The sequence below is a fragment of the Tenrec ecaudatus genome, chromosome 6 (genome assembly GCF_050624435.1).
Source record: "Tenrec ecaudatus isolate mTenEca1 chromosome 6, mTenEca1.hap1, whole genome shotgun sequence".
NCBI lineage: Eukaryota > Metazoa > Chordata > Mammalia > Afrosoricida > Tenrecidae > Tenrec > Tenrec ecaudatus.
The window spans coordinates 103378972-103402448 of NC_134535.1; the positions used below are offsets into that span (position 1 = coordinate 103378972).

Sequence of the window (23477 nt, forward strand, 5' to 3'; positions counted from 1 at the left end):
AGAAGTTACCCATTTTTCAGATTCAACCCTTAAGAAGTTGGATTTATAGATGTTATTTATAAAATTACAACGTTCTTTTAAAAGTCAGAAGCATGGCTTTAGACTGGAATTTCTATTCTTTAAAACGAAACATTGATCTCCAGGGGAATGTAACAAAAGGGTTAAACAGCTGTGGAATGTTCCATTAGGCTTGCAGGGAACTTGAGAACTTCAAAGAAGTATAATTTCCACAGAGGAACTACATTTCATGTGAGCTAAGACTTAGAGGTTACAAGGTAAGAAAGTAGACTTTCTGGTTTCAACCCCCAGGGCATTTCCAAACAGGAATAGCTGTGGAATCCCACTGAAAAACGAGGAACTTTCTGTTACTCAACTGTCTATTGCTGTGCCCTTAGAACACTTCCCTTCCCTTTTCCCTCACAACAGGTGGAATAGCATGTTTGCAGGTAAGCGCTTAAAACTTGGTTTCTGTAGGAAATTCATTGGAATAAAATGCTTACCCTTTTTGCTGTCATGTATGTGGCTTATGCAAGGTTAAGAGTTAATCGATGATAAATTTTGCTCAGCAAAGAGTGAAATGTTTTGCTTTCAACGTTAGTATTTTAAAGATGTTCCTCTTTAAATCATGTTTTGAGTACTCAGAAGACAGTTTATAGACTACGTATCATTAGGAAACAGGTGAGGAGGTGAAAATCCAAAGAATGGTAGCAGCAACTACATGTTTGTGTCAAGGCAGAGAATGTGTCACCGTGTGCAACAGTGTGAAAGGAGTAATGGGCCACAGGTGGGAAATGCTACTTCTTAAGAAAGGGGGGTGGGTGGGGTGGAGTCGTAAAGTAGTCTATGTTAAAAACTTATTCCTAATTTCAGGTAAAAAAATTAAAGCAAAAGCCACAGTTTTATGCTTTGAATTAATTTGGACATGATGAGACATGGAATCTACAACCTGAACACACAAAAAGAGGCCATTTTCACCACCTCTAATGTTTGTTCAAAAGTTTTGCCTGATAATTGTGGTTATTTTATTAATATTTAGACATTTTAAATCATGTCACCATTTTCCTAATGCACCATTTTTAGCAAATCGTCCTGCTTCAAAGATAGCATTTCTTTATACTGTCCTTCAGAAAGACATGTCCTTTTGAAGGTGTGAATATGAGTACCGCCATACTAGATGGCCTCCGCTTTGACCTTGTTCAAACTTTTCCCTGTGGGTGGCACTTTTTCCTCTTGGCTGAACGGTATCTTCCTTTGCGGGGCTGCATTCCATCTGTGCTCCTGGCAGCTCCTACTGGCGGAATTGTCCGCTAAGAAGACAGCTTGTGCTGGCCTTTGGAAACCATACCTGGCCCAAAGAAGGAACTAGGCTGCAGAGTCAGTGTTTTTACCATCACCGCAAAGTTACGGTTTAAATCTTATTTCATTTTGTCACCTACTTTCAAGTTTGCTTAGCAGAAACAAAATGTAAAACGTTTAACCTACAAACTTGGTTTTCTATTGAACCTGAATACTTTAACTTAGATCCAAATGGTGTGGGGGGAGGGGGGAGGGGAATAGACAAAGAGAGATGACTGAGAAATGATCTGCAGCCACAAGCTCTGTAAAACCCGCAGAGGTGTCTTCACAGAGCGCTGCTCTGTCTCAGCTGAAATAGATCTGCCTCTTATCTGATGCTCCCGTGACTGTTTGCCTCAGAAAGGATCTTGACTAGGATTTCCTTTTGTCTTTATATTTACTTAGTGAAAGGAATCTGTGACAAGTCACCTTCGCACAAAGAAGGAGAGCAGAGGGAAGAATTGCCTTTTCCAGAGGCTTTGGAACAAAGTGTTAAAGTGACCTGGAACGTGTCCACCAAAGACGCTAGACAGCCAAAAGTTCACCTGAGGTTTATTTGGGAAGAAAAGGAGAAAAACCAATATGCAATCTCAGAGCGGCCTCATTTTTCTAGAACGTGGCCCTCCAGAAGAGTCCCAAGGAAGCTCTCTCTTAACAAAAGCTCCAACATCCCCGAGACTGTCCTAGACCCTGCTGGTCAATCCAGCTGCTTCTGTCTGGAAATCAGGCTTACTGCTGACTCTTCCTACCAGGGAAATGCATGCGTCCGTGGTGACTGCAGATGTGTTACTGCTGCTGACTATGGGGTGGACATCAGACTCTCTCTGCTCACCCACAGTTTTTTACAGAGACTGTTGGATCCGTCGCTTCCCAGGTCTTCTGGTTGACCTCGAGGAGTCCCAGAACCTGGGAGCGCAGTTCTTGAAGTATTACACTGAGAGCACGGGCCAGAAGTGCAGTAGAAGCTGCTGTCTTCGGAAAGATGGTAAGTACGTGCACTGATTTTGCCGGAGCAGAAATTAGAGAGATGGCCAAGAACGGAAGCCCAAGAGCCCTAAAGGGAGAGCCTGTGAATCACTGTAAAGACCTAGAGAAAGTGCTCTGGGATTAGGTATATGTGTATTTGTGTGTGTGTGTGTGTGTGTGTGTGTGCGTGTGTGTTGGGCGGGGGGGGCACAGAGTACATACATGGAAAGAGAGACACACCAACTCGGTTATACTGACTGTTTTGTAGTTGGGACCAGTTCCCATTGACAAATTTAGTAGTGACCCCCAGAATGTTCTGACACCTGCCACAGAGTAACAGACAATCTCGTTTCTTCACCAAAACGCTATACCCTCTCTAATGAACTAAGTGATTTGAAAGTCTCCAGATATATCCATTTCAGGATATATCCTGGAATATCCAGGACTCCATTTCAGGAATTCCCACTTCAAAGTATCTTTGGGTGATCTTGGTATGCTATCAGGTGTTTGAAATGTATTTGCTTGGGTTGATTAAATGTGAGAAGTATTAGGCAGAAATTAGAGTGTGATTTATATGCTTTGAAAGAAGTGAAAAGATCTGTCTCCTGCAATATCCAAGTGGAGCTCTGTCTGAGCCCACGTGGAATCAAGGCCTGCCGTGAGGAAAGCATTTCTGTGTCGTCAAATGTCAGGTTCCAATTGTCTGAAGCCTTCTCACTTGTTTTACAGTTATTCCAAGTTTTTGTTAGTCACTTGGAAATAACAGAGGAGCACAGAACTTTGGTTCTCTTGGATGTTCCATATTGTCTTCCCATGGCTGGACACATCTTTAATAGTTAACAGTGCCTTATATCCAATTTTGCACACATGATTTCTGGGATACCAATCAAAATGACTTTCCGAGTCTAAACCAACTCTCGGGAGCCCACATTTCAAGATGTTGTCATAGGCTAACCCCTCTAAAGTTAATCAGAAATGGAAGAGACAGTTCATCAAGGGGCACCCCTTTGAAGAGGTAGACAATATAAATCTTCACCTTCCAGAAGTTTTTCATCCCCCTAAAGTTCCCCCAGTGCAGTGGACGGGAACGTGCAGGGAGTGGGTAAGGAGTAATATCTTTGCAACATTTTCTGTGGCATGAATTGACCGGGCTTTGCACCCTAGGGAAGTCGAGGCTCCTGGGATTCTGGAGATACTATAAGTACCTAGGATAATCCCATGCATTGAAAGACTCACATTGCCTTCTTCCTGAAGAAAGGGCAGGAAGGCATAACCCAGTTTTTAGTCGGAAATGGAAACTTCAAATGGCCATAACCCTGTAGTAGCGACACTGCTCAGAGCTGGGACTCAGAAATGGACACAGGTATGAAAAAACATGTCTTTAAACATTATTCCTTAGAAAGCCAAACAAAGTTCCCTATTAATCGCCCTCTGGTGATCTATTTGTCATCTCTGTGTATTAGTAAGCAATGGCTAGGTGCTCGGTGGCTACCTGAAAGGCCAACCATTGGAACTCCTTAGTCACTGGGGAGACAAAAAGACGTGGCACTCTGTTCTCGCTAATCCCACTGAGGTGCCCTCCGGTCATTTCGACTCACTGAGACCCCACTGTACCAGCATGGAGTGCAGAGCCCATGCCTGCGCCATCCTCGCAGTCTTTGCTGTGTGTGAACCCACTGTCACAGCCCCTGGAGGCCACCCCCTGGGGGCCTTCCTCTTTCTCTCTGCCCCTTCTAAGTTACCAAGCAGGATGCATCTGAAGTATCGTGTGCAGGTCGAGAATACTGATGACAGGTAGTCCCTGGGTTACAAACGAGACCTACTCCTAGTTGTGTCTTTAGGTCAGAACAGGTGGCACACAGTTCTTATTTAGCCTTTTATAGCAAACATCTTTCTGGTAGTCTGCTTTACTCGTTTTATTAGGGGCTCATACAACTCTTTTATCACCATACATACATTAATTGTGTAAAGCACATTTGTACATTCATTGCCCTCATCATTCTCAAACTATTTGCTCTCCACTTAAGCCCTTGGCATCAGCTCCTCAACCCCCCACCCCCTGCTCCTTCTTCCCTCATGAACCCTTGATAATTTATAAATTGTTATTTGGTCATATCTTGCCCTGTCCGACGTCTCCCTTCAACCACTTTTCTGTTGTCTGTCCCCCAGGGAGGAGGACACATGTAGATTCTTGTAATCGGTTCCCCCTTTCTAACCCACCCTCCCTCTACGTGTAGCTTTCAATATGGATTAGAATTCATTAAAAGAAAACAAAAAATGTTCACAACTGGACCAATAGGTAACATTATGATCAATGGAGGAAAAAAATGAACTTGCCAAGATTTGTATCTTGCTTAGATCCTCAACATTTGTGGAAGCAGCAGCCAAGAAATCAAATGACACATTGCATTAGGTAAATCTACTGCACAAGACAATTTGAGTGTTGAAAAGCAAGGATGTTACTTTGAGGACTTAGGTATGCCTGACTCAAGCCATGGTATTTTCAATTGGCTCATATGCATGTGAAAGCTGGATGTTGAATAAGGAAGACTGAAGAAGAATCGATGGATTTGAATTATGTTGCCGGCAACGAATACTGAAAATTCCATGGACTCCCAGAAAAACAAACAAATTTGTCTTGGAATAAGGATGATCAGAATGCTCCTTAAACTTAAGGATATTGAGATTTGGTCGCACATACTTTGAACATGTTATCAGGAAAGCCCAGTCCTCCTGATCCTGCACAGTAAACTAGAGAGGTAGTGAAAAGGGGGGAGACCCTGGACAAAATGGATTGACACAGTGGCTATGAAAATGGGCTCACAGGTAACAATTGTGAGGATGGTGCAGGACTGGGTTTTGTTTCATTCTATTGTACAGAGAGGGTGGCTATTGGTTGAAACAAAAGTTCTCCATAAGTCAGAGGAAAGAAGAATCTGTCTGGAGAAGTGCAGCCACGATGCTCCTTAGAAGTGTAGAGGGAGATTTCATCTCAAGTACTTTGGCTGTGTTATCCAGAGGAGCCAGTCCCTGGAGGACATCCTGATGTACTGATACAGCCGAAGGGGCACTCTACCCTGCCCTTTATGGGTCTCTGTGTGCTAGCACTGCCTTGAAGGCAGTGGAAGTGGAGCCCCAGCGGGTGACTGATAATGTTCTCATAAGGTGGCAGTGGCGTCTCTAAGGTGAATCAGAGACATACATCACCATAGATTAGCGGTTCTCAACCTGTGGGTCGTGACCCTCGGGGTGTCAAATGACCCTTTCACAGGGGTAATCTAAGGCCATCGGAAAGCACATATTTCCGATGGTCTTAGGGATAGACACTGCTCCTCTATTCGTCTCCAGGCGGGTCCATCCATATGCAGATAGGCCCACACATCTGAGTGAAGACTGTTACCCATGCTACACCATGCTTTCAACAATATTTCATTTATTTGTAATTAGAAATAAATATTTCACAATATATTACATATTGTTTTGTGATTAATCACTATGCTTTAATGATGTTCAATTTGTAACAGTGAAAATACATCCTGCATATCATATATTTACATTATGATTCATAACAGTAGCAAAATTACAGTTATGAAGCAGCAACAAAAATACTTTTTTTTCAGAGTGAGTAAGAGAGGGAGTGAGTGAGTGAGAGTGAGTGAGTGAGAATGAGTGAGAGAAAGTGAGCGAGAGTGAGAGTGAGGGAGTGAGTGAGTGAGAGTGAGTCAGTGAGTGAGAGAGTGAGAGTGAGTCAGTGAGTGAGAGACTGAGTGAGTGTGACAGAGTGAGTGAGGAAGAGAGTGAGAGAGTGAGAGTGAGTGAGAATGAGTGAGAGAAAGTGAGCGAGAGTGAGAGTGAGTGAGGGAGTGAGTGAGAGTGAGGGAGTCGCAACAAAAATACTTTTATGGTTGGGGTGACCACAACATGAGGAACTGTATTAAAGGGTCACAGCATTAGGAAGGTTGAGGACCACAGCCATAGATGCATGAATGGATTTGGGGCTTGCACTTAATTCTAGCCCCAGTCTAAGAACAATTAGTTGTTCTTATGACAAGGCCCTGATTGATAGTTGACTTCACAAAGAGATCACTGAAAATAGGGATGCTGTAGCAAAGTGTGGTGAAGACATCAGATGGCACATGGCTATCAGAAAAATAGAGCTTCCGGGTTCCTAAAGACTTGTTTTCAAACATGCAGCGGCTTTAGTGAGGTGACAAGTTCACATGAAGCAGCATGCCAGCCAGTGTGAACTAAGGATTGTAAATAAGATCATCCGAATCTTAAAGAGGGAATGGAATCAGGGCTTAAATTGTAAACACCTGGTTTTCAGAATGTATGGATGACAACAGAAGCCCAAAATTCTTGTTCAGGGTCCATGCATGTATTTAGCCTTATGTGAACCCCCTCGGACCACAGTTGAGGATGTGAAGAGCCCAGTTATCAGACTGGGAGCACTGTAAAGTTGATGATGGCAGAGGGGGTTCACTCAAAATGCAATATCTGATCATGTGATCTCCCTTTGACCCTTTTAAAAGCTGTTTCCATTTGAAGAACGTGAAGGGGAAATACACATGGATGAAGCCCCTGGTGAACCTCTGCTGACCATGGACCAGGGATGCGAACAGCTTTGCTAACATGCAGAGTGCATTAGAGAGCTGATTGTTGCAGATGCAGTTAGGTTACCATTTAGCACCCTGTTATTTGATCTTCCTTATGATCCATTTAAATTTATTCTAGTTTTTAATATTTTCTGCTTTCTTTTGATTTTGATTTCTATCTGTCTTTCTTCGATATTTTTATTAGATTTTGTTTGTTTGTTTAATGTTTTTCCGTCTATGAAATCTTGAATAGGTAAATCTACAGTGACAGTAACTGGATTAATGGTTCCTTGGGGGTATGGCAGAGGAGGTTAGGGAGAAAAAGGGGCACTAATAATGATGAGTATGAAACTTTTTAAATTATAAAATTGATTATGTTAATGATTGCATAATCCTCTTGATATGATTGGCTTACTGAGTTGTAAAATATGTGAATTATACGCCAATAAAATTGTTGAAAAACAAGTTTAGTGAAGTCCGTGAGTATAAATTAATGGTGGTAAAATAATCTGAGTAGAAAGAGCTGTTGACCGAAAGTAAAGAATGAAACTGATGTCACTGAACTGTGTGTAGAGATTATTGAATGGGTGTATCTTTTGCACTGCATATTTTTACCAAAAGTAGACATTAAACAACAACAACAGTGCTCCAGCCTAGGAAATCCTGTCTCATAGGGTCGTTAGGAGCTGGAATGGTCTTGATGGCACATGACAATGCAGTGTAAGATGCTTGTTTAATTCTTCCTACTTTGAGAAAAACAAAAAGTGCAGAAACATTGGGTGTCCCCAACGTACCAGTAGAGATGAAACTGCCCACAGGTAACTGGACACAGAGCAGCACAGGCCCTGCCAACAGCAATTCCATGCAGCTTGAATGCTGCTCTGAGGCTTGGCAACTATATGCTGTGTCTCTCTAATCTTATGTTATTAGAGAAATGGATACCTTGTGTTGTGGCCAATAGGTATTTCACATCACATGGTCCCTACTGCACTGCAGTGGGAGGAGCCTATGCGGCGTGTCTGGAGATAAACGGCTTTACATGCAACAAAATCGACAGGCTTTTTCCGAAATAACACACTATGTTTTTGGAACAAGTTTGCATAAAAAGGGAAGGTCTAAGCAAATGGTCTTATCCTCCTCCAGAAGTCCCATGCTAACGTCCTGGTCTCTCCCCCCTTGCTCTTCCCATGAACCACATTAGGCATTCCTTTAGACATGTTTTGCTACCCGAGGCCAGTGCACACAGCATTCAGGGTCAAGGGTAAGGTTCCCATGGCCTGCTACCTTTCCACCATGTGGGTCTCACCCAGGCATGCAGCTCTTGCTGTTTGCCCTTCCTGTGATTCCCGTGTTCTCTTGCAGCATTTGCCCCTTTATTTCCCTATGTTTTTTCTGATGACTCATAGCACCCTGGCCTTCCGAGAAGGTCCTGTGCTAAGAAACCTGATTTCAAAATCACCAGAGATTCTTGTAGCAAATTAATTTTCACTAACAAATGACTGGGATTGGAAAATAATGCTTCCAGCTAATCCCAGGAAATATGAACTATATAAAAGATTACCAGAGAAACTTCTGTAGGTATTTTACAGATTTACCTAAGCACGGTTTCAATAACAGTTGTTAATGTTCTGTAAACTCCCTGAACATAATCCCGTAAGATACCCAAGGAAGCCAGTGTTGGTGAGAGCAATATCATTACTCAGAACTCCCATGGAAGCCCAGACCCTCTTGACAAACCTATCCTTTATCTGCTTCCCTTGCAGTTTCCTGTAACCTGGCTGTCTTCTACCACGATCCCATTCATGACAACGTCAACTGCCTTCATGTTCACTGCCCTACCCTAGAGAGCTGCGTATTACAGCCTGGGACCAGTGCCATCTTGTACAACATAACAGAAGGTAACAACTTCCGAGCCGTGTCAGCAACACTACTGTAGCGGCACGCAGCCTGCCGGCTGACTGGCGGTGGGCATAGGTGAAAGGCACCAACTTCAAATAGCTTATGGGAAAATTGGGATCGAAAGATAATAAGATTTTCTCATGAACTTTGTGAAGCCTACTCACATGAATTACTGTTTCCACTGAGCTCAGTCTATGAAGGATTTGGCATCTGGGACAGAAAAGTAGGAAGAAATGCCCGTTAGTTTGGTGTGTTCAACCATGAAGAGCAGACTATTCTACTATTCCATGTGACGATAAGCCAGAGCCATTGAAAAAGAGCTGGACCATTATATCCCAGTTATGCTCAGTGCCCTCCGCAAGAGCCCCGGTCGGCATCTCTGCTGCAGTGGTTGGTGGTGCTATGAGGAGATGAAGAAAATGCTCAGCGGCAGTTTTGCAGACCAAGAACTTGACATACAAGGACTGGAGGGCTGCTGAGGGGCTTTCTTTTGAAGACAAAGCAGCTGAAGTAACGTCATAGGCCTTTAAAGCTTGGATCATGATTGTGGACACAGTTCCACCTCTCCAGCCCCATGTTGTTTGGTTTTATGAAACGTGATACACGGTGCTTCAGGTGGGTAGCATACCCAAGGTTCTTACCTCAGACTGACTGGTGTTGTGATGGACAGAGCATATTCTCCTGGATTTCTTTCTTTTCTTTTTTTTCTGAAACAGGACGTGCCCTACCAAGTTAAGATAAAGTCGAGAACCGGCCATAGTTCAGCCTCTCAGAAGTAGGCAATGATAAAACAAAACAAAACCCTCTTGCCTCTAGGTTGATTCCAACTCTTGACAAACTCATGAAAAAGAATTGCATGGGTCTCTTTGAAAAATTGTGTTTTACGTGAAAATGTACACAGCAAATTAGGTTCCTATCAGGACATTTTTACACAAATTGTCCCATGACATTGACTACACTTTTCCCATTTCAGCATGCTCCAGAGGGCTTCTTGGCTGGAAGAGACCACCATACCTTTTTCCAACAGTGGTGTTGGGTGGGTTTCAACTGCTAGCCTTTAAGATAATAGATGAGCACCACCTGTGTCGAGATGAAACAGCAAGTTAGCCAGCATGGACGCCAGCAACGATAGCGCTGAAATGAACTTAGTTTGGTGTCTCGCAGCGGCAAAGCTCAAGACTGCTCCAAACTGTGCTTTAAAGGCCCTCTTGGAGATAAACCAGCAATAACAACAAACGAAAGACGAAAATGATGGGCGGGGCGGGGGAAAACAGGGAGCTAATGACAATGGGCATAAGAAAGAAGAAAATGTTCTGAAATGGATTGTGTGGGGAAGACGGCACAACTCTTTTTAATACGCTTGTACTATTGAAGAGTATGATGTGCGAGTGATAGGTCAATAAAACTGTTCAAAACAAACTCATGATACTTTATTTCTTTTGCAGGTATCGATCCGGATTTGCTGGTCTTTGAACAATCACCTTCCAATTATCTAAACACTCGTTCGTCTAATAGGTGGGCCAGGCTAAGGATTCAAAACACCATGAGCTTAGATCAAGAACACACCACAATGGTAAACCCAGTCTCCCCCACCACACATCAAGATTTGGCTGTCAACACAAACAGGACCAGTTATTCCAAGGCGGTAACCACAAATTCCTGGGCAAGATTCATTTCCATGAATGGCTCCTTTACTGCAAAGGTACATATGGTGTCACCACATTCTGATTTCATCAACAAGCCAGATAACAAGACCCTTTCTCCGTTCTTTGTGCCCCTAGAAACAAAACTTTCTCAGATGCCTATTCCATCCCGACTCAATCGTAGCAAACAGTTTCTGAACAAAACCAAGGGCTACAGCAGCAGAAACCATACATCTGAGACCGAAAACAAGACACCCGGTGTGGCTTATGCCACTTCAAAGCCGTGGCTGGTTCCGGTGGCACTCTGTATCTCTGTCCTCTTGCTTTGCTGTTGCATAGTAACCTTGGTATCTGGGTGCTGTCGGAAGCAGCAGGGTCAGTATAAGCCGGGACGGAGAAAGTCAGGACCTGGGGATATTAAAAACGCAACACTCTGAAGGAGTACGCTTAAGAGTACAAGTTGAGGAGAGGTCGCCCATTTTTTAGAGTATTATTTTTAGTTTTCTGTTAGATAAAGGCAGTTTGATTTTTAAACTAATGTTATAGGATCAGTTTCTGACTCCTTTCTAGAAATTAGTGCTTAATCAACCTAAATGCCTTTTGAGTTAATCCCATTCCTGGCGTGCCAGCACTCCAAATGCTGACCTGTTGTTATTCAGCCTCCCAGGAGAGCTAGTACGAGGTGCTTTACCTACATGAACTCATTGAATTTCTGCAAGTCTGAGTTAGGCACACTATTATGAACAATTATTGTATTACGTTTTTAATTATAAAGATGAAGAAACTGAGACAAAGACGTCAAGCATCTTGTCTAAAATCTATAGTCAGTCAGTAGTGGAATCTGGACTTACATCCAGGCTGGCTCAAAAACCCAGACTTGAAACCACTGCTTATACTGAAAACCTGCTTTTCCAATAAGCATGAAGAGAAGATGAAGAGAGGGCAATACTTTAGCATAATTAGATTTGTTTCCCCATCAAGCTCAACCTACTGTCATGTTTTAAAGAAGCTTTTTAGTTGTTAAAGCAAAAAAGAAATATTATCGAATACTGTCACTGACAACTACCTTCAATGTTTTATCTAGTTTTCTATGTTCAAATAACCAATCCTTCTTACCTCTAATCCATCAACATCATTTTCTAGAGCTGAGCTGCATGGCAGTAATTGTAGTGAGCTCTTGGAGCTTTCTGTTGAATAAAGTTGGAAAGTTTTCATTTCTATTCCTCAAACGTGTCCATCATTTCCCCACAAATACATACTGCTGTGTGCCCTCAAATCAGTTCTGTGTGGTGGCCCTGTAGGACAGGGTAAAACTGCACCCACGGGTTGCCCAGGTCTCAGCTATCCAACATGACAGGAGACTTCCCCAGATTCTCAAATGTCAGAAACAAACTCATTTAGAATTATCTTAAATCTGAGACCCTTAAACTCTTCCTTCCCCCTCTAAATATTTTACTACTTTTTTCCTTTTAATCCAGGACCAAAAGATTTTTTGTGTTTACACTGTACTAGTGGTATAGCTGTTACAAGTTGGGCTAGTAGCCACAAGGTCAGCACTTCGAAACCATTAGTGGCTCCAGGAGGAAAAGATGAGGCTTTCTACACGTGTAAAGAACTGTCTCAGTAACCCCCAGGGTCAGTTCTACCCTGTCCTACAGGGTCACTGAGTCAGCATGGACTCGGCGGCAGTTGGTTTGAATTGGCCTTACTGAAGAAAAAAATTCTAATTAATTTGACTTCTTTCCCAGTATGTTATAGGGTATTAAAAACAAACAAATAAACAAACATCCCAACTTTCTATTTAGAGAGGGTATCAATCATCAAATTATCCGAAAGTTTCCTTTAAATAAATAAATCAGGATGCAGCCTTCAAAAACTATTGGTACTTTCTTTTAAAAACATACTTTTTTTTAATTGTTAAATAACTGTTTTACTGGTGTGTGGGGGTTTTCCGGGAAAACCAGAAAACCTGCTAGACAAATTCTAAAAGAGCTGTAACATATAAACATATATTCTTTAAAGAGTGTCTAGCGTTTGTTGAAATGTCACCCAACCAACTCGGGGTGCTACAAAAGCTTTTCTTCTTTGGAGTTGCTTTGTTTGCTCATTTCCTAAGAGTTGTTAAGCTTTCATCGAAAAGGTCATAGTGTGAGAAGGCAAATTTGCTTTGTAAGGAAACAAGCTCCTATCCCCTTCTCATCCTCAGCCTGTACGTTTTTAACCACCAGTCCAGGGCACATACAAGGGCGGCTAGAAAATATGTTCTTCCTAGAAGTCAAAGGCACCCAAGGACGTCTAAATAACATTTTAATTAAGGAACAGCAATCTCATGCCCAGTGGGTCAAGGTTAAGGGTGTGTTCTGTGGCACACAGCGCTATACTTTTACAGCGATAGAGTTCGGGCCCACAGTCAATGAGCACCATTATGGAGTTTATTGCGGATATCAATAGCTACGATTCAGGTGGAAATACTCACGATAGCATCCGGGATGCTAATAAATGCCCAAAGGACATGTCACTCACTCCACTGTAAGCCTCAACCCCAAAGCTGAACTCAGCTCCAACTCCATGGCTCACCAAACCTAGCTCCTTGAATTATGAGGGGGGAACCCCAACAAACTGGAGCAAAGCTCTGCTGAGCCATTTTCATAGCACACAGAGATGCTAGGCGTGCATTCGAAACTCACTCTGAGTGAGTGCACCTGTGCCTCACCTGGGAAGTTTGTCTCTGGCCACAGTGAACTTCTGTTGTAAAAGCAGTTTCGCTCGGCTGCCTTTTTGTGATGACCGATTTAAGAGACGAGTGTGCGGCTGTGAAATTTCCTTTCCTGCTCAGGCAAAATGCTGCAAAACCTGCATTGATGTTAACGCAGCTCGTAAGGCAGGGCTATGGAAAAAGCAAGTGTGTGAGTAGTTTTCTCATTTCAAAAGGGGTGAGCAGTCAATTGATGACAAACCTCTTTCTGGACGTCAGTGAACTTCCTGAACAGACAAAAATGTCGACATAATTGTGCACTTGAGCTTGAAGACTGACGAGGGACCATTGAAGAAATGGGGAAATTATTTGGACTACCTTGGAGCTCAGTTCTGCGATTTGAATGGGAGATTTGTGAATGAGAAGGCTCGCTGGGAAATTTGTGCCTCTTGTTCTGACTGACCGGGAAAAGCGCGTCTAGTGGAAGCATGCTGTGCTTTGAAAGAACAGCTCCGAAGCCACCCAGATTTTTCCCCAAGGTCACTACTGGTGAGGAGACACGTGCTATTCTTATGATACTGAAACCAAACATCAATCAAGCCAGTGGGACGCCATCATCACCTCACCCAAAAAGCTCATCCAGTGAAAGAAGATGATGCTCACTTGTTTTGACGTGAGGAGGAGAGTGCATTTGGACTTCGTTCCACCAGGTCAGACTGTTAATCAAGCTTTCTATTTAGAGGTTCTGAAAATATTACGTAACAGTGTGTGACCAGAAAAAGAGGCCTGATTTGTGGCAGACAGGGAACTGGTTTGCCAAGTGAGCTAGATTTTGGCAAAAAAGAGCATGCCTCTCTTGCCCCATGCACCTGATTTCACACTGTGCAACTTCTTTTATTTCCATGAATGCAGAGAAACATGAAAGGATAGCGATTTGAGGATGTAGAAGAGGGGAAAAAAAGGGAGGTGCTGTCAGCCATCCAAACAGATGTTTGAAGAATGTTTCCAAGAATGGAATTGTAGATTTGACGAATATACTAAGTGTAATGGAGAGTATTTTGAAGGTGATAAGGTTGTTTTGTAAAATAAAAATTAAATAGGTTTGAAAAAAAAATCCCTTTTGAAGGGGATATCCCTCGTTAAGTAGCCAGAAGCACCCCACTCCTGTAAACCTCAACCTATCGGCACTCAGCTTCACCTCCGTGGTCAGAACGCCCAGCTCTCACATGAAACGCCCAGTGAGACTCATTTACTATGCCTTCCCAGCCATGTGATATAATTACTATGTGATATAATTCTGGACTGTATACTCCTGTGCCTGTAGTCCTGCTTTGGAGGACATGCGCTATTACACCAACAGACAGGATTAGGGCAGGATCAAAACCTGAGCTTATTAGAGGCGCCCTGGTAGCACGGTGGCTACGAGCGGGGCTCCTAGCTGTAAGGGCAGCAGTTTTGTTGGGGGCTGGGGCGTCCATTATGCATGCCCAGAAGTCCCAGCTACCCGCAAGGAGCAGTGCGCTGCACAAGCTCAGAGGTTCAGGCTTGCGGCCAGGGCAGGGACACCTGGGTGGACGCTGCACCTGGATTGGCCCACCTAAACCAAGTAAATTCAATTCAGCCAATGGGGTTGACCAGGGTAGCGCCTCCCCATGGAGTAATTGAGAAAGGCAGGAGCTCAGAGCCGACCATGTGACTTTCGGAAGAGCTTCCAGGCAGGCTGCACGGGTGAGGGGCCCTGCGGGTGCCTGTGTAAGCCTGACACGTCTTCTAACTCATAAAACTCACCGGGATCACAAACCCGGCTTCGGTGTGAATTCTTTCTTGTGCGGAGCCAAGGACGGAGGTGTACCTCTCCCCTGAGAGATCTGAAAGTTTGAAACCACCAGCTGCTCCTTGGGAGAAAACTCCCATAAAGCTAGTCTCACTGAGTTGGAATCGAATCGATGCTCGATGGTAGGGGTTTAAGTTTTTGTAGAGGGGGTGAACTACCCCTCACCCTTTGTTTCCTTGGGGCATCGTTACGAGTTTGTTAGTAGAGTGGGACTTACCACACCATCCTTCCGTTCCTAGAGGGTACGGTCAGCTAAGAGACAAGCCACACCGCCATCCAAGCCGTTCCAGTGTATAAGAGCCAGGTGAGACTTGAAAAGTCACTTGGAAGAGCATGTCCAAGATCTCTGTGGGAAGTGCACCAGACTGACATGGAGATTCAGAGGAGCTGCACTTGGATTGCCAGATACTTTCCCCTTATCTGGCCCGACTATGGAACTGTGGGGCAGAGAAAAGGGGCACTGGCTCCCTGGCAAAGGAGACAACATCCTTCATCCTTGACCCTCTTTTGACTCCAACCACAGCTCTCAATTCCGGTGCTGCATCATAATTTATTAGAATGGCCACATGGAACCAGGGATGATATGATTAAGAGGGGTTACTAGGGGGAGTAATAGGCTACCACAAGTCAGGATCAACAAAGAGTAAAGATAGTCATTGGTTTCCACCAGCAGCCAAGTCTCTCAGCTACATGGACCTTTCCATTTCAGACAGAGATCTTGGACACTCTCCACCTGAACGGAATTGGGTTTTTTTAATCTACTCTGCTTTTCACTTGCTAATTCTTCTCACTTGTTATTCCTGCCCATGGACTCCAGCCTCGCCCCATTCTCCCTTTGCTGTCCCCAGCGCCATACTGGCGTACTTTAGAACCCACAGACCCTTGGCCCAACTAACACCAAACCAGAACTTCATTTTATATCAACCTTTCAGGCAACCGTTTTGAAACTTCATTAGGTTTTCATGTAGGTTCTCTAATTCTGTTAGGCAAATAACAAACTTTCCATAATTAAATAGAAAAGCTCAACTAGCAGAAAATGTGAATGGAATGCTGCTCATCTATTTACTTCCCAACACCACCTAAATTCAAGATTCTTCTACCTCAGCTCTGTTCAGGATGGCGTCAACAGGGGCACGAGGCTAACCTCTCCTGCCACCATGTGGAATGCTAGGGCTTGGGGGCAAAGACCCAGACAAGAGGATGCGAAAAAGAGTCTAGTCAGCAGAAAGTGGGATGGAAAGTACCTATTGCTGCCCAGCAGGGGCGCCCAGAACAAGGGGCGGAGACAGCAGGGTGGAGAAAGTGGAGAGAGCCCATAACTGCAGGGCTCTGGGTCTAGTTTCTACACAGGATTATTCAAAGTAACTAATTAGTGCTAATTTCTAATTAAGTAAGGAGTACAGCAGGTAACAAAACAACAATTATACATACATTAAGTAAAACACTTTGAACCACAAGAAATCAGACCTGATTAGTCTAACTGCCTGACGGTATAAATCAGGACATCTCTGAATAGCCATTGCTATTGCACACCTTATTACGAAAAAGTTAACTTTGATGTTAAAGCTTTTTAAAACATTTTTATTTTATATCAAATGAGTTACTGATATACAAATAATACTAATAAACCACGCTTTTTTTTTTAAACTTCAGGCCAAATTCAATAGTCTCTTCACGGATTCCTTGTACTGAGAAATGGCATTTTCAGTTTCCCCCTCATTCTTGAGACTGACAACAGCCTTTTTGTAGTCTTCAACTTCTTTACTCTCAAGGAGTTCTTCTTTGTTCACCTCCGTGTTCTCGGCAGCTTTAATTTGGAGAAGCGTTTCCAGGACATTTCTTTCCGAGCGGCTGTTTTCCCATATATACTCCTCCATATCTGCTTCCGTCTTATTTTTCTCCCACTCTTCAGTTTTCTGAAAGAAAAACAAATCCTGGATTATGAAAAACAGTATATAAAAACCCAAAGGTTTTTCTGGTTTTGTTTCTTCAAATTATTTTGGTAGTGAGGGCAGTCAGGAGTGTACAAAACTGATGAGCCCTGGCAAACGACTTGAATGTGCGCTTCCTTTGCCTGTTCAGCACTGGTGTCCCCCGGGCCGCCGCCGCAGGGCTGCACCCGCTCTGCTGCAGGGCTGCACCCGCTCTGCTGCAGGGCTGCACCCGCTCTGCTGTGCGCACTGGGCGTCAAGGTCCACCACACAGTTTGCACTCGCCCTGGAGAATGAGAAAGTCCATGCTTACAGCTATCGAGTCCCCACTCTCAAACATTCTGAGTTCTTGAGACTAAAAATAATGAGAGTTGAGGGGTAACTGCATATGTGTTATGTGTCTGTGGAGATGTCAGAGACTACTGTAATAAAATCACAGTATTATATAATGCATGTATAGTAAGTTATTTTTAGCTATGACATCAGATTTTTGGAAATTTTGTTGTAATCTTTAATAATAATTTTCTACTTGCTACTACTTGTGTTTTGTTACACAATATAATCATCATGCTGTTCTAAAGAACACTATTTTTCAATTAATGTAATTCAGATTTATGATATAAATGATTATTTAACAGTCTTTGAAAAGTGAAGCAACACAGCTCATAAGTAATTTGCTCTGGTTCACAGAAGCGTGGAATACCAACCATATTACTTCCAAACTAACACATACCAAGGTTGTGAGCTACAGGCCCAGAATAGTCGTCCTCCATTCTGAGTAACAACTTGTACAGTGGTAGATGCCTAAGCTGTAACGGAGAAGTATTAGAAGAGTGGTAGGTTTGTGAAGCCATCAGAAAGAATACTCTTCCTCAGGGGAGTCCACTGGAAGGAGAGTTCAAAGTGCGCACCCAGGAGGCAGACAGCAGACACTGCCTCCATCACACCGCCCCGCAGGCCACTGGAAGAGCCCAAGAAAACCAACACAACTTCAGGCCACACACTGACACTTGTCTGCCAAGGACAAAGAGCCCCCATTCCCACCCTCCCTGGCCACTGGGATTCCATCGAGTCAGCAAGCCCCTCATCAGACTCCTGAGACCCAAAGGAAGAGACCCTCCAGCCCAGAGAAACCCCTAAGAAACTCCAAGTACCTAAAATGGAGTCTGCTTTCCTGCAGAAGAGAGCCATAGGAGAAACTGGGAAAATTCAGAGAAAGGAACAAATACCAGTCTCTGAAAAAACAAAACAAAAACCCCCCACAAATAAATATATCACAGGTTCTAGCTCCTCTTGGAAATATTTAAAGTGTTTCAATTATGACAATAGTCCTAATTCTAGCTTTCAAGTGAAAGCTACTTAATGTACAAGACCTACAAAATATAAAGCAGTAGAATATAGAAGAAGACAAGTGATTAAGTAGATGCTTCATAGCTTGAAGACAAGTAATTAAGAGACTTATCTGTTTTTGAAATACTACATTTTCCACAGATTTATGCAGATTTTCTTAACTGAAGTAAATGCCTGACTATCGAAAGATAAAATTTAGTTTCAGTTAAGTTGTCCCCGCCCCAGACTCAACTTTGCTGGTGGCTGTTCTCATCAGTTCTAAGCCTGTCAAGGTGTCACACTGTCTGCCCCAAAGAGGAAGCAGCTGGCTAACAGAGCCCAGAGACTAGCAAGGGGCCTAACAATGTCCTACTTCCTGCTCGGCCTATTCCAGGGAGCCAGCAACCCCTGCCCTTCTATCTTCTCTGCTTAAGCTATGTTGATGCTCTAACGGGCTCAATTATTAGAGGATGCGCAGGAAACAGGTGGGGAGATAGGCCAACTTTAGCATTGTTAGCATACACACGATAACTTACATCCCCAGGAAGAATGAAGGAAAAAGAAAGGATGAAATTTGTGAAACAAATTTATTCTATGTGGATTAAAACAGATTTTTTTTAGAACTATGACAAATTCTAATTAGACATTTTACACTCAAAAAGGTTTAGTCGTGTTTGTAAATGAGTGTCTTTTCAGGATGCTATATTCGAAGTTAAAAAAATTTAAATATCGATGCTATTTTAAATGGCCATTTTTTGGTTTACTTTTTAAACATAAAGATGTTTAAGCAGAAAGTTTCATTGTTATTTAAAGGCCTCAAGCAACAGGTCGTTCTGTGACTGTTACCCAAAGGTAAAGGGAAGCACACTGGAACAGGCAAGCATCCCGTGTGAAGGTGGCGGCCACCGCAGTGAGCACAGGGAGGAAGGGGCGCTGCTGCATGAGGGAGGGGACTGCCGCAAATGTGCACCCCACCCCCACGAGGCCAACATAAAAATTCATCAGAAAAAGTGCATGAACTCTTGAATGAAAAATCAATGTGCTACATACATTTTCACCGAAATCACACAAAAAACTGAGAGACAGATTAATACTCAAGCGCTGATAATGCAGAACAGAGTTCTAGGATGGTACCAGTAGGCTGCAGTTCTATCTACATCTTCACAGTAAAGGTGGAAATTACCTACAAGTAGAAAGGTGAAGAACCATCTATTTACCTGTCTGCCACTGAAGGGCAGCCGATCCATACTGGTGACATTCATGCTTCCCAAGTCCATTGCTAAGACACTGCTGTAATTAAATTTATCTACCATCTTGAATCCAGGCTAACCCAGTGTTGAAGCAGTCAGTTAAGAGTTTCTGTTTCTTAAAGGTGTGGTCAGATTACACTAAATTAAAAAAAAATTTTAATCTATTTTTTGTTTTGCATTCTGATTTTTTTGGGGGGAGGGATGGGTTCACATTTCAGACTGCATGCAACCACTCACTCCTCAGCCATGCCCACTCCTGCATCCTACCCCCCACCCTCTCTTCTCCCTCACTGACCTCGCCCTCATTGCCACCCCAGTCACAGGTCAGCCTCAAGTCCACTCTTTCCTCCTCACCCCTGACACCTTCCCTAATGGGAAGGCATCCATTTTAAAGCACAAATACCTAAACACTCAAATCACTGGTGGCAAAAGAACACCAGTAAACTCAAACCATCATTTAGGCAGTGTTCAGTTATTTGTAGACTATTTTAATATTTCAACCATTAAATATGAACTTTTTTTACAATTTAATTCATATATCTCTCTCTGTATGAGAGGGCTTCAAAAAGTTGTGGAAAACTGCCTTTTCTTCTTTGCCTGTAATGGGAGAATCTGCCCTGAGGCTTAATTACAGCTGCTTCAATTATTCGCTCGCTCGCTCACTCACTCACTCACTCACTCACTCACTCACTCACTCACTCGTTCATTCCCTAACTACTGAGTGCACAACTACTACTGTGCCAGGAGGGTGTTCTCCTGGAACTTCCAACCTAGTGAGAGACCTGCCTTTGATTAGGTGCAGATAGTCTGTGCCCAGGAAAGGACTCAGCATCCATAAAGCCTTGAGGCAGGAAAAGCCTGGTGTATTTAAGAGACTGAAAAAAGACCACCGTGAGAGACACGCATGTGATGGGGCTGAGCAGTTCTTAGATGGCTTACTACGAGCCAGGCACTCTTCTGAGAACATGATGCTCAGGAATTTACTGAACTCCAACAACTCAATGAGGCAGAGGGCCTGGCCTATTCCCAGATGAAGACAGTGAAACCCAGAGCAATCAAATAACTTGTCCCAAACCAAACTGCCTGCTAGTGGTAGAGCATGTTCTAAGGACATGGTAAAAGAGCATCAAAAGAGAAAAAGACTAACCTCAATGGAACCTTTTCCCTCTTGTAAGCATCAATCAGCACACAGGAAACCATATGAACAGCCAATTAATGCAGTGGCCAAAGTGTTCTGATGTAAAAGAAGGGGTAAAAAAATCTCCTCCGAACACACAACCTGGTTACCTCTTACCACTTTACTTACAACGCCCTTTGCCTAGAATGTGAATCATGGTAATATTCCACTTCTCATGATTACAAGGAAGCCATTGTGCTATCTGAGGAAAAAACAGTTTACCTATTAAAAAAAATCTGATGGTAATTTGAAAATCATAAAAAAATTGAAAATCCATGATGAAAAAAATTGGTAATTCTGTCAGTTACCAAAGCTGGAACCTAAAATTCAATTCAGATAAGTTTAAAAATGTTTACTGAATGTTAATACAAGTAGCCCCCAACTTATGACTTATTCAAGTTATAATGAACAGCAACTACGTATGACTGCCCGTTTTAAATTTTTGTTAATAAATCTTATTGTAAGCAATGTGTTATTACACATTATACCTGTAAGTTTACATGTTTTCAACCCCCAAGGACAAATAAGCATCAGATTTATAGATAATACTAATAAAAGACAATAATAATGGAAACAGAGAGAAATGAAGTATGTACTGTATTACAGAAATGGCTAACAATCAAATTGTTAGAATGTAACTACAAACTGAAGGCGACATGCATACCAGACCCAGCACTCCTTGCGTACCACACAGCACTAGGCGAGAGACATTTAAAGATGAGTGAAGCAGACAGTCCTTACTCGTCAGTAATCTCTTAGTCCAGTGAGATACACAAAAAAGGTAAAACATGAGATAATGGTGGGAGAGGAAAAGGCAACAGGCATAAAACATCTCAGACAGTTTATACTGGAGGGGTCTTAAAGGACTCACATGAATTTGCAAGATGGACTGATTTGAAAGAACATAACAAAGGCAATAGGTGCAAGGCTACGGGACAAACAGCACGTTGATGACAGCTGAGGTGCAGCTTACATAACTCTGCTTTCCTGAGCAACTGCCACCAAGGGAAGCAATTGCTGGGACTGACATGCTGACAGCTTAGCATGTCACTGAAGGGTTGTATGGAGAAATACGACACAACCAGAACTGTTTTGCTGTCATTCTAATAGCAATGAGGAGAAGGTGAGACAGGGCAATCAACTGGCCGGCTCTCGCGTTCCCAGGTGAAAGGGGCCAAGGCCGCAGCAGGGGAGACGAGCAGCAGGAGCCCCTGTAACCTGTACGTAGAGCAACCTGGAAAGAGGACTTGGCAGTTAGCGGGGAGGGGTGCACCCTGGACCTGATCTGATTTCAACATTTTCTGTATTATTGTTTTGTTGTCATTTGCTCATATTAGAGTGTATCTTGGAGGTGTATGGCATTGGAGGTCACTCACATAAAGTTGTGTTATATGTTTTTGCTTTGGTGTATGAAACACAGGATTAATGAACCTATAGGAACACAAGTAGAATAAAGGGTGGGGTGTTACAGTCGTGGGGGGAGGGGTATAAAGGGAAACGACATCAAAGAGTCCAGGTAAAACAAAGAAAGTCTGGAAACTGATTGTGGTAGCAATTGGACATGTCTGCTTGACAAGATTGAACTATGGAATGATAAATGTATTAACTCTCAATTAATAATATATTTTTTTAAGTTACACCTCTTTAGGTCTATGATTTGAGCTACTCAGTGAGGAAGAACATGACCTTTTCTCAAAGGTTTTAGGTACAGGGTCAAGTCTGAGTATCCGTGGCAAAGCAAGGTCTTGCCTGAAGGCAATGAGACCTGAGAAGTACCACCATCCCCAAGAGTCTACGACAGCTGCCGGTCATCTTCAATGTCAAGTCAAACTCTATGCCTAAAGAATAGACAGAACCCTCCATATTGTCACCCCTCTAATTCCCCCCTCAGGCCCTTAGCTTTGGCACTAAACACGTGTACAAAAACTCTCTTAAAAGGTACGTGCGAACCTTACAAACCAATTCCCTTATTAACAACACTTAAACACTGAAGAAATTATTCACAAGCAGGGATTAGCATCAGAACCGCCTATGGGTCGTGTAAACCTCCACAAGCCTGGGCCTCTGGATGCCGGAGATATGATTCAGTCCAGCCTGAACAGCTGTAGGTTTCAATGTGCCACAGGTGAATTTGGTGCAAGTGACCGCCTCCCCTCACTTAAACAGGTTATAGAGGGAGATGCACTTTCAATAAAGGTTAACTTTGAGAAGAAAATAGACTAGCAGCTAAATTACTATGCTTGACTTAATCCCTTTACCTCCGTAATGTCTTACAATGGAAGTCAGAGTTCAACGTGGCACCTTGGGAAGAACATGGATCTTTTGAGTCTGCAGTTAGGGTCTGAATCCTACAAATTAATTTTGTGACTTTGAGCAAATACTGGCCCTCTCCTTTAAGTTCACATTTAAGCTTCCTTTTCAATTTCTAACTGCACCTTTAAAATGAAGAGGTTATAGTAATTATTTTTATTCTGGATCTTCAAATTTTAACTAATTTAAAATGAATGGCCACAATAACTGCCTTTGTTAAAAACAAAACCAAAGCATCATAGTATTTTAAAGCACTTAAAAAAGAAAGCCCCCTCCGTTTCCAGTACTACAGCGTTCTCCTAACGTATTAGCCCCCACCTCCAACAACGCCCTTTCACCTCCAGGCCGTCGGTCAGCCTTGGCCATTTCTAGCAAAAGCATGCTCTCTACGGGTGCATGCCAAGCACATACTGAAATGCTACATAGCTCTATGATCCACACTGCAAATCACCTATGAACATGTGCTTCACAGTCTGGTTCTGGCTGTTTTTTTCAGTCCAATTTCCTCGGTCC

At 43.0% G+C, this 23477-nt stretch overlaps 2 protein-coding genes and 1 non-coding gene across 4 annotated transcripts in view; 1 reads left to right on the forward strand and 2 right to left on the reverse strand.

Annotated features, from left to right (window-relative positions):
* Positions 1 to 1748: 1748 nt before the first annotated feature.
* MANSC4 (MANSC domain containing 4) lies at positions 1749 to 11406 on the forward strand. Its single transcript, XM_075553044.1, has 3 exons — positions 1749 to 2320; positions 8660 to 8794; positions 10241 to 11406. Exons 1-3 carry the CDS (start codon positions 2092 to 2094, stop codon positions 10873 to 10875), a joined length of 999 nt encoding a protein of 332 aa, XP_075409159.1. The 5' UTR covers positions 1749 to 2091; the 3' UTR covers positions 10876 to 11406.
* A 974-nt stretch (positions 11407 to 12380) lies between these two features.
* Positions 12381 to 12441, reverse strand: LOC142452101 (U7 small nuclear RNA). The gene has a single exon (XR_012785157.1). It is a non-coding gene; the product is annotated as a U7 small nuclear RNA (small nuclear RNA).
* A 4105-nt stretch (positions 12442 to 16546) lies between these two features.
* The window catches only part of MRPS35 (mitochondrial ribosomal protein S35), a 39255-nt gene continuing 32324 nt past the window's right edge, over positions 16547 to 23477 (reverse strand). The window contains exon 8 of one of the 2 annotated variants that reach the window (XM_075551929.1): positions 16547 to 16883. In XM_075551929.1, the coding sequence (XP_075408044.1) occupies positions 16617 to 16883 (267 nt within the window). In that variant the 3' untranslated portion in view covers positions 16547 to 16616. The remainder of the gene's footprint in view (positions 16884 to 23477) is intronic. The other variant, XM_075551930.1, reaches the window with a different exon arrangement.